General features: G+C 49.3%; 1 protein-coding gene across 3 annotated transcripts in view; it reads right to left on the bottom strand.

Annotated features, from left to right (window-relative positions):
- Window positions 1–1,775: 1,775 nt before the first annotated feature.
- Window positions 1,776–12,912, bottom strand: part of CTBP2 (C-terminal binding protein 2) — a 138,051-nt gene continuing 126,914 nt past the window's right edge. For all 3 annotated transcript variants that reach the window (XM_027655117.1, XM_027655118.1, XM_027655116.1), the window contains 7 exons: window positions 11,815–11,959; window positions 8,081–8,287; window positions 7,107–7,321; window positions 6,548–6,678; window positions 5,716–5,843; window positions 4,858–4,975; window positions 1,776–3,353 (listed from right to left, as the gene is read on the bottom strand). In XM_027655117.1, coding sequence (XP_027510918.1) covers window positions 3,173–3,353; window positions 4,858–4,975; window positions 5,716–5,843; window positions 6,548–6,678; window positions 7,107–7,321; window positions 8,081–8,287; window positions 11,815–11,959 — 1,125 coding nt within the window. In that variant the 3' untranslated portion in view covers window positions 1,776–3,172. The remainder of the gene's footprint in view (window positions 3,354–4,857; window positions 4,976–5,715; window positions 5,844–6,547; window positions 6,679–7,106; window positions 7,322–8,080; window positions 8,288–11,814; window positions 11,960–12,912) is intronic.

Below are 12,912 nucleotides of genomic sequence, written 5' to 3'. Positions count from 1 at the left end.
CTGCAGTCAGTGTGTCAGTGGCTCCTCCAATCTCACACTTCAAAGTTTACAGACACTGAGGTTAATCTGCAAATGCTCCCCTGCAGCTTGTTGGCAAGTTCTGCTCTCTCAGCCGAGTACATACATAAAATGTTGGGTTTCTCAGTGTTACTTTCCTCATACTAAGGCTCGTAGCAGCAGCACGCGCTTTCCTAGCACAGAACTTGGCTTCTCCTTGCTACCTCCTTTACAGCTGGTTGTTTCTTTTTTTTTTTTTTCTGGTTTTATTTATGAATTCCTCAGTGAAAAATCCCTGTATTTCTTTTGGTTTTAATATATTAAAATTTAGTAATTCTGGATCCTTCCAAAGTTCTGCTGCATGGCTTATGGCAAATACTCCTGGTTGTGTTTCCTCCATTAACCACGTCAGTTTATGTGTGTTTGGAGACCCTCATTTAATTTCTGCTTTCCCCTTCACCCCCCCCCTAACATAACTTCCCTTTTCCCCCCCTTTTGGTTTTTTTTTTTTTTTTTTTTAGATTTTAGTGTTTGACACCTTCAAGCTGCTTGTTTTACACTGCTCTGACATCCATAGAGTTCTCCCTGGAGAAAGAGGGGATTCTCCCAGGAGAGTCTCCCTTCCCACCTTCCCTGTGAGCAGGATAAGAGCAAAGCAACAGCACAAATCTTCAGCAGTAACTGTTTATCTCCCTTTTCTCTGCCCAATAATTTTCCTTTGGAGAGTTGCAGTTTCCTGGTGCTTTGGCATATCCCAGTTGTGACGATACTCTTCCCTTTCCAGTTCCATGGATCTGATCTCTGTGCGTTTTCCTGGTGTTCTCGCTGCAGGCACTTGTAACCTTGGGATTGCTTAATCTCTGCTCCTCTTGAGCTTGTAGCACTTTCATCCTTGGTTTTGGTTGAGAGGGAAGTCTGGGTGTTGGATGAAAATTCCAGCATTTTCTGAGCTCAGCCTCTCGCTGTCCCTCTGCAGAGTCCAGTCCTGGCACATGAATTCCTGTGGTGCAGGGAAGTACCGGCACCATCTGGGATGCAGCTCTTATTGAAAATTAAGTACCATAGCTCGTTTATTTTTAAAACAGCTCTAAACCTTAACATCAATTCAGTGTTTTCCTCTTGGTTTTGATGGTCATTTCAGTGCTTCCCAAATACCGCCCTGTACCTGACCTCTTTTATCCTGCTTTCTCATGGAAGTCATGGATAATTCACTGCTGGGCCATGCTGAGCACTGACAGAGAGCAGTCACTCCTCTATAACAGGTGACCTCTTTTTGGACTGTTTGAAGATGGTAATTAGTTTTCAGTTTAATTTAAAGCAAACACAATATGGAGTTTTTTTAACTTAGACACTTTTGATTTCAGCTTTTTTAGTCCCTTTGCAGACCCAACTCTTTGCCCCATTTAACTCCATGTGTGCAGAACTCAGACACAAGGGGAAAGAAGGGGTGGAAACAGGAACAGGCCTTTTGCCCAGTGAGGCTCAAAGCCACGAGCACCTCTCAAGCATGGTTTTGGGTTTATTCTCTAGTGGTTTGTTAATGCTTCAGTTCTTGAATACGTACAAAAGATGTCTGAGGTGTAACTGAGTGGAAACCACAGTGATACTTTTCTACAGAGGTTGCCTATTACCATAAAGAGTCTGAGGTGGAAAGGACCTTCCCTTCTCGTTGGTTTTAAATACTCACAGAGTGTGACCAGACTTACATTTCTGTACCTTTGGGCACTCTCAGTGTCTTCAAGCCCCAGGTTGCAGCGAGAGCTCTTGCCTTCCAGAAATTATAGAAATTTTATCACTTTTTTATTGAAAACTGCACTGAACGCTAAATGTCCACCTTTACAATAAACAAATACAGTAACGGTAACACACTAAAACAAAACATACTGATAGCCATTGGTTTCTTTTTTGTCTGTTTGGGACAGCTCAAGATTTCTTTTTTTTTTCTTTTTTTTTTTTTTTTTTTGTCACAGAAACAGGAATGTACCCATACAAAGGCTCAAAACAGGCCATCTTTTAAAAACAAAAAGGCGATGATTCACAAAAGACTATGAATATAACATGTAACTAGTTGATACAAATCTAATAGGATTTGTTAAAATCAGTCACATCTAATAACACATCTTGAAGTGTTCTTGTATAAAATATCACGTGAAGAAAAGAAGACTTTTATCAATGTCTAAAAAAGTGGATTTTGTTCATAGACAGTCTGACAAGATACCATAAAAAGTGTTTCCTGAGACATAAGGAAATGCAACATTATTCTTGAACCCTTTCCAGCTCAAGACTTTTTCCACTTGATAAAATAGCTGCAGATTTAAAACTGAGAAAATATATTTGAGTACAAATAGTGTGTGAAACTTAATACTTTCTTCTTTTTTTTTTCTTTATTTTTTCTTTTTTTTTTCTTTTATTTTTCTTGCATCATTGCAGGGCGTAGGTGGATGCACAGCTACTTTATTCAGTGTATTGGGCAGAGAAGAGACTGGCAGTTTGGTTTTTCCTTAGCCTGGGAGGGCAGTGGCTGTTGCCAGGAGCCCTTTCTGCCCTCCCCATCCCACGGATCCCGGCTGGAATGGCTAGAACTTAAACCTGGCAGGAGAACTTCTGTTACACGGCACTGGCCCTGTGAGACTGCAAAAAAAAGGAATAGTAGTAGTAGTATTTTTCTTTTTTTTTTCTTCCACTTCTAAGCCAGGACTTCTGCCTCCTGTTAGGAGAGGTACCAGACACAAGAGTAAGGAAAGGGCTAAAGCCACATAATGGTTTCCTCTTACATTAACTCTGTAAAGATGGCTTAATTCAATGGTCTGAGCACAGTGCAGGAGCCCTGTCCTTCCCAAGGAATTGAGGGGGGGGAAAAAAAAAATCTATTTTTATTCATGTGATTGATGCACAGATGAAGGAAACTCAACACACAATAACAGAAGTTGCTCATTAATGTATCACATCCTAGTTTTCAGCGCTGCAGTAAGAGGTGACTTCTCCAGGGCTTCTCCCCAGTCTTGGCTGCTGTCGCTTTGTTGGGAACACTGGAACACCAATGATGCCTCTGTCCAAAATCAACATTACAAATTTCGTATCAAATTCTTCTTTTTTTTTTTTTTTTAGTTCATGTATAACTTCTTTTCCAATGTCTCTTGGTCCTAAGTTTTTTGAATGGTTTTTAAATTATCTGCTATTGCTCGTTGGGATGTTCCCTGTTGTCCCCGTGTTTTGTGGGCTGGTTGGGGGATGGAGCTTGGGACGGATGTGCCACTGTGGGAAGGTTGTGAGTGACGGGGATGCCTCCGGGGATGATGCCCTCCATAGCTGCCGGTATTCCTCCCGGTGCGACGCTGACCATCCCAGGGGGGTACCTGGGACAAGGGACAGAGAGAGGCAGGTGTGTCACGGCAGAGCTCGGCACGCGCGGATCACCCAACGCCCAGACCATGGAGACAACAAGTGGCAAAGAGATCCCACTTCCCTTCTAGAGCCACCCTGGGTTTTAAGTTATAAGGGAGAGCTCAGAGTTACGCATTAACCAGGGGTGCTGTGCCTTGGGTAAGTGTCCTCTCCTACGACAGCAGTGCTGTGTCTTGTTCTGTACCTTCCAACAGCTGCTGAACCCCAGGGAGACCTTTCTCCCTTGAAAAATCGGGTAAGGAACCATCTGCAATACTCTTTGCTGACTCAGTCATCCCTCTGTGGGAATGCCCTTGAACACCTACACCTGTTTTGTGTGGAAGGTGAGCTGCATCTTCCTCATGTAACAGAAAGCACAGCTGAAAGCTGGGGTCAGATCTAGTCCAATCTTGCTTTCCAGGAGCAGGAGGAGTTAAGTGTATTCCAAGAAACAATACTGAGTTGGAGAACAGAGAACAACCATTTCTTGAGCTGCCCAAGATAAGACATGAATGGGGGCAAGGAAACCAAAACCCTCTGGAGCTTCCCTGCTACTCCCATTGCCTTAGGCAAAGGTGGAACAGGAAGCTAGGAGAGGAAGGGAGGTTTTACCTGCTGGAGAAGGTAAAGCTTACAGGGGAGCTGTGGATCCTGAGCAGCTTAGCCAGGATGAAGCTCCCTGCAGAGACTGAGGTTAAGCTGGGAAACCAAGGCTTGTGCTTAGGTAATGGCACTGCCCTCGTGTTTTGAAGCAGGCAGCAGCAGGACCAGGGGGATACTTTCTCCAGGTCTGGATGTTCTGCTGGTCAGAGTGAGCGCTCACTGCCTGTGGCCTGAATGGCACAGGAGTTGCTTGGGGCCTTGGGGCTCTGCTGCGGGATTAACTCCTGCCTGACTCTGCCTGTGACATGACCTGATGTGCCCCACAGGGGTTTTTTTATATCTCAGAGTATTTTTGGCAATGGCTGCCCATGCTCCAGCTCAGTCCTTATGCCTAATGTCTCCTACCAGCATGCTTGGAGCCATCTGAAACAGAGCAGTAAGTAACCCTTAATCTCGGATTTAGGTGGAAATTAGGTCACCTGACTAGGGCCCTATATTTGGAGCTTTTTCCCTGGCTCATTAACCCATAAGTTGGGCCATGCTCACAGCAGTTGGTGCGTGGACAGGAGCACAGAGCACATCTGCAGTTGCCTCTGCAGTTCAGAAGCCACGTCCAGCTTGTGGAGGGGTCTGGGGGGTCCTCCCACTTCCAGAGAACTGTGCAATGACTCCTGGCCCTCCGGGATGCAGGCTCTGGAACAGGCTTTATACACCCGTGGTTGCATCAGGCAGCATCCCCAGCGGTGTGAGAGCAGGTCCTCCAGGAGGAGGTCACAGCAGCAGGTGTCACCCGGGATTCCACCGTCGCTGTACAGCTGGGATCCCAAATTTGCTGCTGCCAACGGCACTGGGTGCTCCTGTTCTCCCACTTACCTGTACGTGGCACCATTGAGCTCGGGATGAATCGCCTGCTGGTCTATTACTGACCACGGAGCCGTTGTGACAAAGAATTCCTTATTCACACAGTTCCTTAGGCTTTCTGGGATGCGCCCTGGAGTTGGGGATAAAGGTAAGTCTGTGTCAGGCGGGTCCCAGCCTTATCACCTTCTAATAAACTATAATTTTTATAATTTCTCTATATTTCTTAGCATAAAGGATGGGTGGGAAAAAATCTCATATCCCTTGTTTCAGGAGGATATTTTGGCTGTCCTGAGGTGCAAGGTTGGATACCAGTTTCCCATTCTCAATCCCAACTCTGTGCTTTTAGGAAAGCTGTTCCCTTGAGCTCACTGCTTTGGAAGCAGACAGGTGCCTTCCACCTTCACAAGGAGGCCAACTTTTAGGACAAGAGAACCACCCATTTGCTGGAGTATTGTACCCACCACCTTGGAGCAAGATCAGTTACAGCAGGAGTTGGGCACAGGTGCTTTCACTGCCTTGGAATTTGGTTTTGGAATGCAGTGGCTGTGATCTGCACCACTCTGTGGGTTAGCACCAGCACTGAGCAGATTCCCTGCTTCCCTGTCCCTTTCTCTCTAGTCACAGATACCAGTTCTTGTCCCCTTCATTAAAAATAAACAAACCTCAAAATCCCACCAAAACCCCTCACCCAACCACGAACATCCCCAATGACAGAAAAGTAAAGTTTGCTTTCTCAGCTCTTTTGCAGGGAAGTAAATCAAGGGTCAGATCCCTTTCCCAGTCCCCTGCTGGGACACTCTCTCTTCCCCTCCCAGCTCCCATTCCAGGCACACACAGGAGCCAAGCCCAGCATCCCTCCGTGCCAGGTACCTGTGATTGCGCGTCGGATTTCGGTAGCAGCAGCTTCTCTCATCTCTAGTGACGCCTGCTCGCTGTACCAGGCCGTGTGGGGGGTACAGATGAGATTGGGAGCATCTTTCAACGGGCCTTGAGCAAAACTGGGAGCAGGGGGAAAGAGAGGAAAGATTAATCAATGTTTGAAGAGAAAATAAAAGATGTTACGAACAGCAAAAGGCTCATGGCCTGCCCCCTGCAGACGCAACACTCCTTCCAAGGCCAGGCTGGATGGGGCTTGGAGCAACCTGGTTTGACGGGAGGTGTCCCTGCCTGTGGCAAAAGGGTTGGAACTGGATGATCTTTAAGGTCCCTTCCATCCCAAATCATTCCATGATTCCCTGGCCCCTCACCTGCAGCACTCAGGCTGGAGGAGCCTGACAGGGTTGTGCCAGCCATGTGCCAAATTGCTATGGAAGCACCAGGGAAGAAGGACAGCTCCTGTTAAGGGCTCACACTGAAAATGCACCAGAAGAGAGCCAACGGGGATCAAAAATCAACCCATGGGGAGGTTGGTCTTCATGCTCCAACAGAGTAAATGCTTGGGGGTGTCTGCAGCAGTGTGGGGACACAGCCATGGGTCACCCAGCCAGGGTGGGAGGGGGCAGATAAGGGGTTCCCCCTGTGGAGGAGCACAATTTCTGTACTTAAAATCTTTCTGTGGTGGGAGAAGCTGCACTCCCAGTTACAACCAACCCCTGGGGCTGTGTGCAAAGGGGCTGTGGCACACAGTGGGTGCTGGGTACCCCATCCATGCCACAGCAGTGACCCCAACCCAAGGGAAGGCACAGTAAAACCGGAGCTTTACCTGAAGGGTTCGGACTCGTGCACGTCGAGCGCAGCCCCTCGTATCCGTCCCTCCTTCAGGGCTTGAGTTAAGGCCTTCTCGTCCACCAGCCCCCCGCGCGCCGTGTTCACCAGGAACGCTCCCTGCCTCATCTACCGGGAGAGACGGAGTGAGCTGGGAGCAGTGACCCCATCCTAACCCCATCCTAACCCCTGGGGTGCTGCCTCCAGCTGGGACAGCATCCTGCTTTTCGTGCCAAGCGACTGTGCTCCAGCCAAGCGACTGTGCTCCAGAGACTGTGCTCCAGAGCAACCCCCATCCCAGTGCACGTGGGTTTTCTATGGGAAGTCCATCTTGTGCTGGCAAACAAAACCCACTGTTGCCATCACCTCCACACCACGGGAATAGGGCTCACCCCCCCTAAACACCATGTGGAGACAGAGCTGGGTGCCGGCAGCTATTTTGGAGGTGCCCACAGGCACTGGCTCGCTCTGGGAGCAGAGGGATCCATGGCCAGCACCGGCACTCAGGGCGTGCCCACCACAGAGCCCCCCGTGGCCGTGCACACGGGGTGAGTTACCTGTTTGATCGTGAAGTCGTTGATAAGGTGGTGGTTGTGTTCGTTAAGGTTACAGTGCAAGGAGACACAGTCGCTCTGGTAGAGCAGGTCCTGGAGGGTGTAGACCCGCTGGACCCCCAGGGACCGCTCGATCCCGTCCTGCAGGTACGGGTCGTAGAAGATCACGTTGAAGCCGAAGGCCTTGGCCCGGACTGCGACCGCCTGCGCAGTGCGACCTGTGGGCAGAGGAGAGACAGCGTGACTTACCCGAGTCCCAGCTCCCCTCCAGCCTCCAGCAGGACTGCTGGGACCCAGGGACCCTGGGACCACCTGGACTCCCCAGACAGCCCCTGGATGGATGTTGGTTGGAGGGCAAAGCCATGCCCTTTGCACAGGGAGGGCTGTGCTTGGCTCTAGCAAATGTGAGATGCTTCTGTTAAAGTTTCTGGGGCCATCAGAGCCCTGCCAGCTCATAGCCACTCCAACATGGGGCATCATCCATGGACATGTGGATGAAAACCCAATGTGCAGCTCTGCACATCAGTCCTCTGCTGGGTTGTGTCTACCAAAAAAAGCCTGAAAAGGAAAGGAAAAAAGTGCGTCCCTTTTTTAGGCAACTTGTTTGTGGTAGGGCTGTCAGCCCCTTGTGAAGGGCTGGTTGATTGGGCATAACTGTCATGGCCCTGCTACCATGCAGGGCAGAGTGGCTTAGGAAGGGCTGGGTTGGTGCAGCTGTGGCTCAGGGATGGGGTTTTTTGGGGAAGAGAACAGCAACACTACCAGGTGTGGTCCCTCTTGGGGCACTACTGGGTTTCACCAGCGCTCCTCCAAAGATCCAACCACAGCTCACAAACAGCCCCAAAAAATCAGCGTGGCATGTTCTCCCTACTTCACACCGATCCACTGTGGTGGTTCTGGTTTTGGAAACGCACATCTTTGAGTCCTTCCCAGGGCGGTGACCCACACACCACTCACACAGCCCCTCGCCCACGTACCGAAGCCGATGAGGCCGAGCGTCTCCCCCCGGATGCGGGCGGCGCCTGAGGCCACCTCCCGGATCTGCTCCACGCTCTGCACCCGTGTCCCCTCCCGCAGCGCCTGGTACAGCCACGTGTTCCGGCGGTACAGGTTGAGCACGTGGCACACGGTGGAGTCGGCCGTCTCCTCCACGGCCGCTGACGGGATGTTGCAGACGGCGATTCCTGGGGAAGCAACACACAAATTACAGCCGCGGCCCAGTGAGGCAGGGAGGGGGCTCCTGGCTTCACCCCCCACACCGCCCAACCAGCCCATCGTTCTGAGCGTTTGGAGTAATGTTTTCCAAGGATGTGCATGGTTCAGGAGCAGCAGCCTGAAATCTCTGCAAAAACCACCAGTGATGCTCAGGGGTCCCCTACACCCCCGTGTATGTCTAGAGTAAGGAGTCTCAGTTACTCAGGATTAACTCCAGTGGCAAAGGTTTGTGTTGCAACAGAAAGTCTTATTCTTGTTTACTTCCATCTACCTTCAAGGTGACTTAAATCATGGTGGCAGAACTCCTTCCCTTTCCACAATAAGATTGTTCCACCATTAAATTATTCAGAGGGCAATAACTTGGTGCCCTGGAGCAGGATGGTGCCCAGCTTGGTGTGGCAGGACCAGCTTTCCCTTCCACCAACACCCACCAAACAGTGGCCTCAAAACACCCCATGGTAAGACCTGAGGTGACACCACCACCATGGCACCACCAGCCAGCCTCTGCCCGCCCCAAACACCCACCCATGCTCCTGCAGGAGGAACTGATTGCTCCTGCCACGAAATCTGGAGACTTTCCCAAAATTTGGGAAGCACAGGAAGCACAGTCACGCTGGAACAGCTCTCCCAACTCAGCACTGCCACTGCACACATCTGCTGCCCTGGTCTCAAGGACAGACCTATTCTTCCTTTGCCACAAAAGGTTTATGTTAAGCCACCATGTCCCACTCGGAGCTAAGAGGATGAAGTTCCCTGAAAATGCCTCCCTGGTCATTGCCCTGGCTCAGTAAGGGGTGCAAGGCTGTGCTTAATTTCACACCTATTTAGCAGAGCAGTTAAGTACATGCTTATACCTGGCCAGATTCCACATGATTTAAACACACCTTAAAGATGCATGTGTATTTAAGTGCTTTACTGGGGCCTTTGAGTAGAAACCATGAAAAAGTAGGAGATAAAGACAGAGTAAGATATTCAGAAAATCCTCTTCCACTGTGAGGAGCACTAATTCAAAATACAAAATCTGTTTCTCATCCCCATATCCCTGTTCCCAGGAGCTGCTTTTCTGTTTCTGAACCTGCTTTCCACCCTGTGGCTGTTTGAAAGACCTGTGGAAACTGGGAGAAAAACTGACTGACTCTATAGGGTGGAAAAAACCCCAGTGATCAATCCCTGAAATCACTGTTTGCCTCCTCTGCCCTTCAGGTGGCAGGACAGGATGCTCTAGACACCACGAGCTTGTAAAGCTGTCTCATTTTACATTCCCATGTTTTCCAAGAAGGAAACTTTCGATTTTTGTCAGGGATGTGAGTGCAGCCCAGAAGCCACACTGCCCACCTGCCCAAGTCCCTAATGGAGGGGGAAAGAGGGTTTCCCAAGAAAACCACACATCTGAGTACCACCTGAACTACTCCTGCCTGTCTGTAGGCAGAGGCCATGGTTGCTCCCAGAGGGAGAGAAGAGAGAAGAAGGTGGCTGGAGGGTGATGGGCAGCTCAGACAGGGCTCCCTGTCAGCCCTGCCAGCACTCAGAATCATAGAATCACAGCATGGTTTGGGTTGGAAGGGACCTCAAACACCACCTTATTCCAACCCCTGCCATGGTCATGGACACTTTCCCCTGCACCAGGTTGCTCCAAGTCCTGTCCAACCTGGCCTGGAACACTTCCAGGGATGGGGCAGCCACAGTTTCCTGTGCAAGGGGCAACCTGTGCCAGGGCCTCACCACTCTCACAGGGAAGGTTTTTTCCTACTGTCTCATCTAAACTTATTCTCTTTCAGTTTGAAGCCCTTGCCCCTTGTCCTGTCACTCCATACCTTGTAAATAGTCTCTCTCCATCTTTCCTGAAGGCTCCCTTCAGGTACTGAAAGGCCACAGTTAGGTCACCCCAAAGCCTGCACTTCTCCAGGCTGAACAATCCCAATTCTCTCAGCCCTTCCTCACAGCAGAGGTGCTCCAGCCCTTTCAGCACCTTGGTGGCCTCCTCTGGACTCGCTCCAACAGCTCCACATCCTTCCTGTGCTGGGGACCCCAGAGCTGGAGGCCAAGTCCAGCCCTGTCCCCTTGTGAGGGACCAGCACTCAACAGAGCTGGAGGACACTGGGTTGCCTTTCCCACGAGCTCCTTACACTGGTATTTGCTCTTGTGCCCCATAAACACCCACAGGGGGTGGTTCAACCCCAGCATCTTGTTCTGGGGGTGTGTTTTAAGGGATCCAGACTGGCCCCCCAGCCCCGGCAGTGCGGTGGCCGCTGCATCGTGTTTAGACACCGGTCATTTATTGACTGTGCAGCTTAAAATCCACCTTATGGAAAGCAATACCAATTAAACTTTACGCTACATTTGTGGGGAGTCATTACATTTTCTACTTGAAGCCACATCATTTGGCCACCCAATTTGCCAAGTATAAAAAGAAGGATTATGCTGCAGTATCCCATTACTTTATTCTTTATATCTTTCTTTTCCTGATGTTCAAAGCCTCAGAACATTGCTATAATGGATAATAACAATAAGAGTTAAAAACATGAAGAAACCATTACACTGGGAAGACACTGTTCTCCTCTTGAAAAAAAGAAAACAATTCACTATATTGAGAATTGCTTTTTTAGGAATGACTATTTGAGACTCTTTTATCGCAATTATCTCTGGAAAATGGCTCAGGTGAAATAGCTGTTATTCTTCACTTCCCCAGAGATAACCTTTAATACAACATATCCCAAACACGATTGCAGGGCTGCTTGATAGACTGAATCTTGGAATCAGATGATCAAAACCCACTGTAACTCAGCTGCTAAAATCAAGGATACACTTCAGCTCCGTGCAGCCAGTTTGGAAATTGGGTGGCCCTGTCTGACCATGTGACCCTCCATATTTTGGCAGTCCATGCAACATGGACCCACATAAAATGCCTTTTTCAAGTTCCTGAAGCACCTTTGATGAGATGGCAAAGGAGGCAGCAACAACCCAACACACAATTCCTGCTCCACCATCCAACATGGCACCTTCCCAGCGGAGTGGGCATGACTCAGAGATCAGATCAAGAGGTTAATCTTGCTTAACAAAATATAATAAAACACCCTTCCTCCAATTTTTCTAAGGCTGTATCAACTCCCCCGTGCCAGAAATAGAACTGCCATACAAATATCTGTTGGTAGAAGGGGGTACCTGGAACCAGGGGCAGAGTAGGAATGAGGGACTTGGATGGGGTTGTTTTAAACACAGCATGAGCCTAAAAGCTGCCTTCTAAAGCTGTACCATTTTGTTTACTTCATGGTCAAGTTTTCTTGTTATAACATTCTCTAGGTGCAAAAAAATTTAAGCTGTATTTGTAATTTTAGGGGCTGAATCAACCTTTCAGGGGGGGTTGAACAACCTCTGGGAGGCCCTGCCTTGAACTCCGCTGTGCCAGCACAGTCCCACGGGAGCAGGAGGTGCTTGTGCTGATTTTGAAGACCTGGAAGGACACAGGAAGGAAGCAGGGTGCAGAACTGAGACCTACCGAGCTCCCCCGCAGCCTTGATGTCGATGTTGTCGTAGCCGCTGCCTATTCGAACAATGACCCGTAAGGCCTTGAACTTCTCCAGATCCTCCCGGGTCAGAGTGATGGTGTGGTACATCATCGCCCCCACAGCCTCATTTAATACCTGCAACACAACAGAGAGGTCAGGAGCCACCAGGATGCGCCTGGCAGGGGCACCTGCAGCCCCTGGAATCAGGAATAAGACACAGGGAATTGTACATCTTTACTGCTGACCTACTGTCAGACTCCAGCCAGCACTTCCCACTGTCACCAAAACCATCAGGGGTGTGACCCACCAACACTGAGGCCCCTCCCATTGGGAATGGATTTGTTGAATATCTGAAAATTATGATGCTACATCTGAGTAGACCAGGCAGAGGAACACTGAGCCTGCTCTGCTGCTCACCTGGACCCTTTTCCATGTGGTTATCTGCTGGTTCCTCTGCTTCCGACCAGCAGTAATTCTGCTTTTAACAAGGAATCAGGTTTTGCAGCAGTGTCTGTTGGTTGAACACGACTGTGTGTCACTCACCACACCTCAACCTCCTTTTGCGTGCCAGCAGTTCAGACACCCATCACACTGTTCACATCAACCTTTCCTGTCTGTTTTCAAAAGGACCTGAAAAGCTGTGTGTGAGGCTGTACAGTCACACAGGGCTATGCTTTGTCTCCTTCAGTGAAGATTCAGACCTTCATTGGTGCTCACCATAAGTTCCTTGAGTGCTCTGGAAACCTAAGACTTACCCAAACCCTCCAAGACTGGCTCACCTATCAATGTCTCACAGAAACCTCCATCCTCCTTCTCCCACATTTAATATCTGCAAAATCAGCGCTGATTCTATTTGTATCCCTCTTTCCCAGATCAGAGAAGTGATGTCTCATCACTTCAAACCTCATTTGAGTTATCTAAATGTGCACAAAGAATACTTTTAAGAGAAGTCTTTACAGGTAGTTGAGGTTCCAAGAAGGAACACTCATCCACACTGCACAGATCTTCCTGAATGATGTTCAAACCTCCCCCACTCCCCGCTGGGGAGGGATGAGCTGCCGGAGGTGCACCCAGCACCTGAAGAGACC

This window comes from Corapipo altera, unplaced genomic scaffold (assembly GCF_003945725.1).
Source record: "Corapipo altera isolate COAL_440 unplaced genomic scaffold, ASM394572v1 180, whole genome shotgun sequence".
Classification (NCBI taxonomy): domain Eukaryota; kingdom Metazoa; phylum Chordata; class Aves; order Passeriformes; family Pipridae; genus Corapipo; species Corapipo altera.
This window is presented reverse-complemented; position numbering and strand designations above follow the sequence as displayed.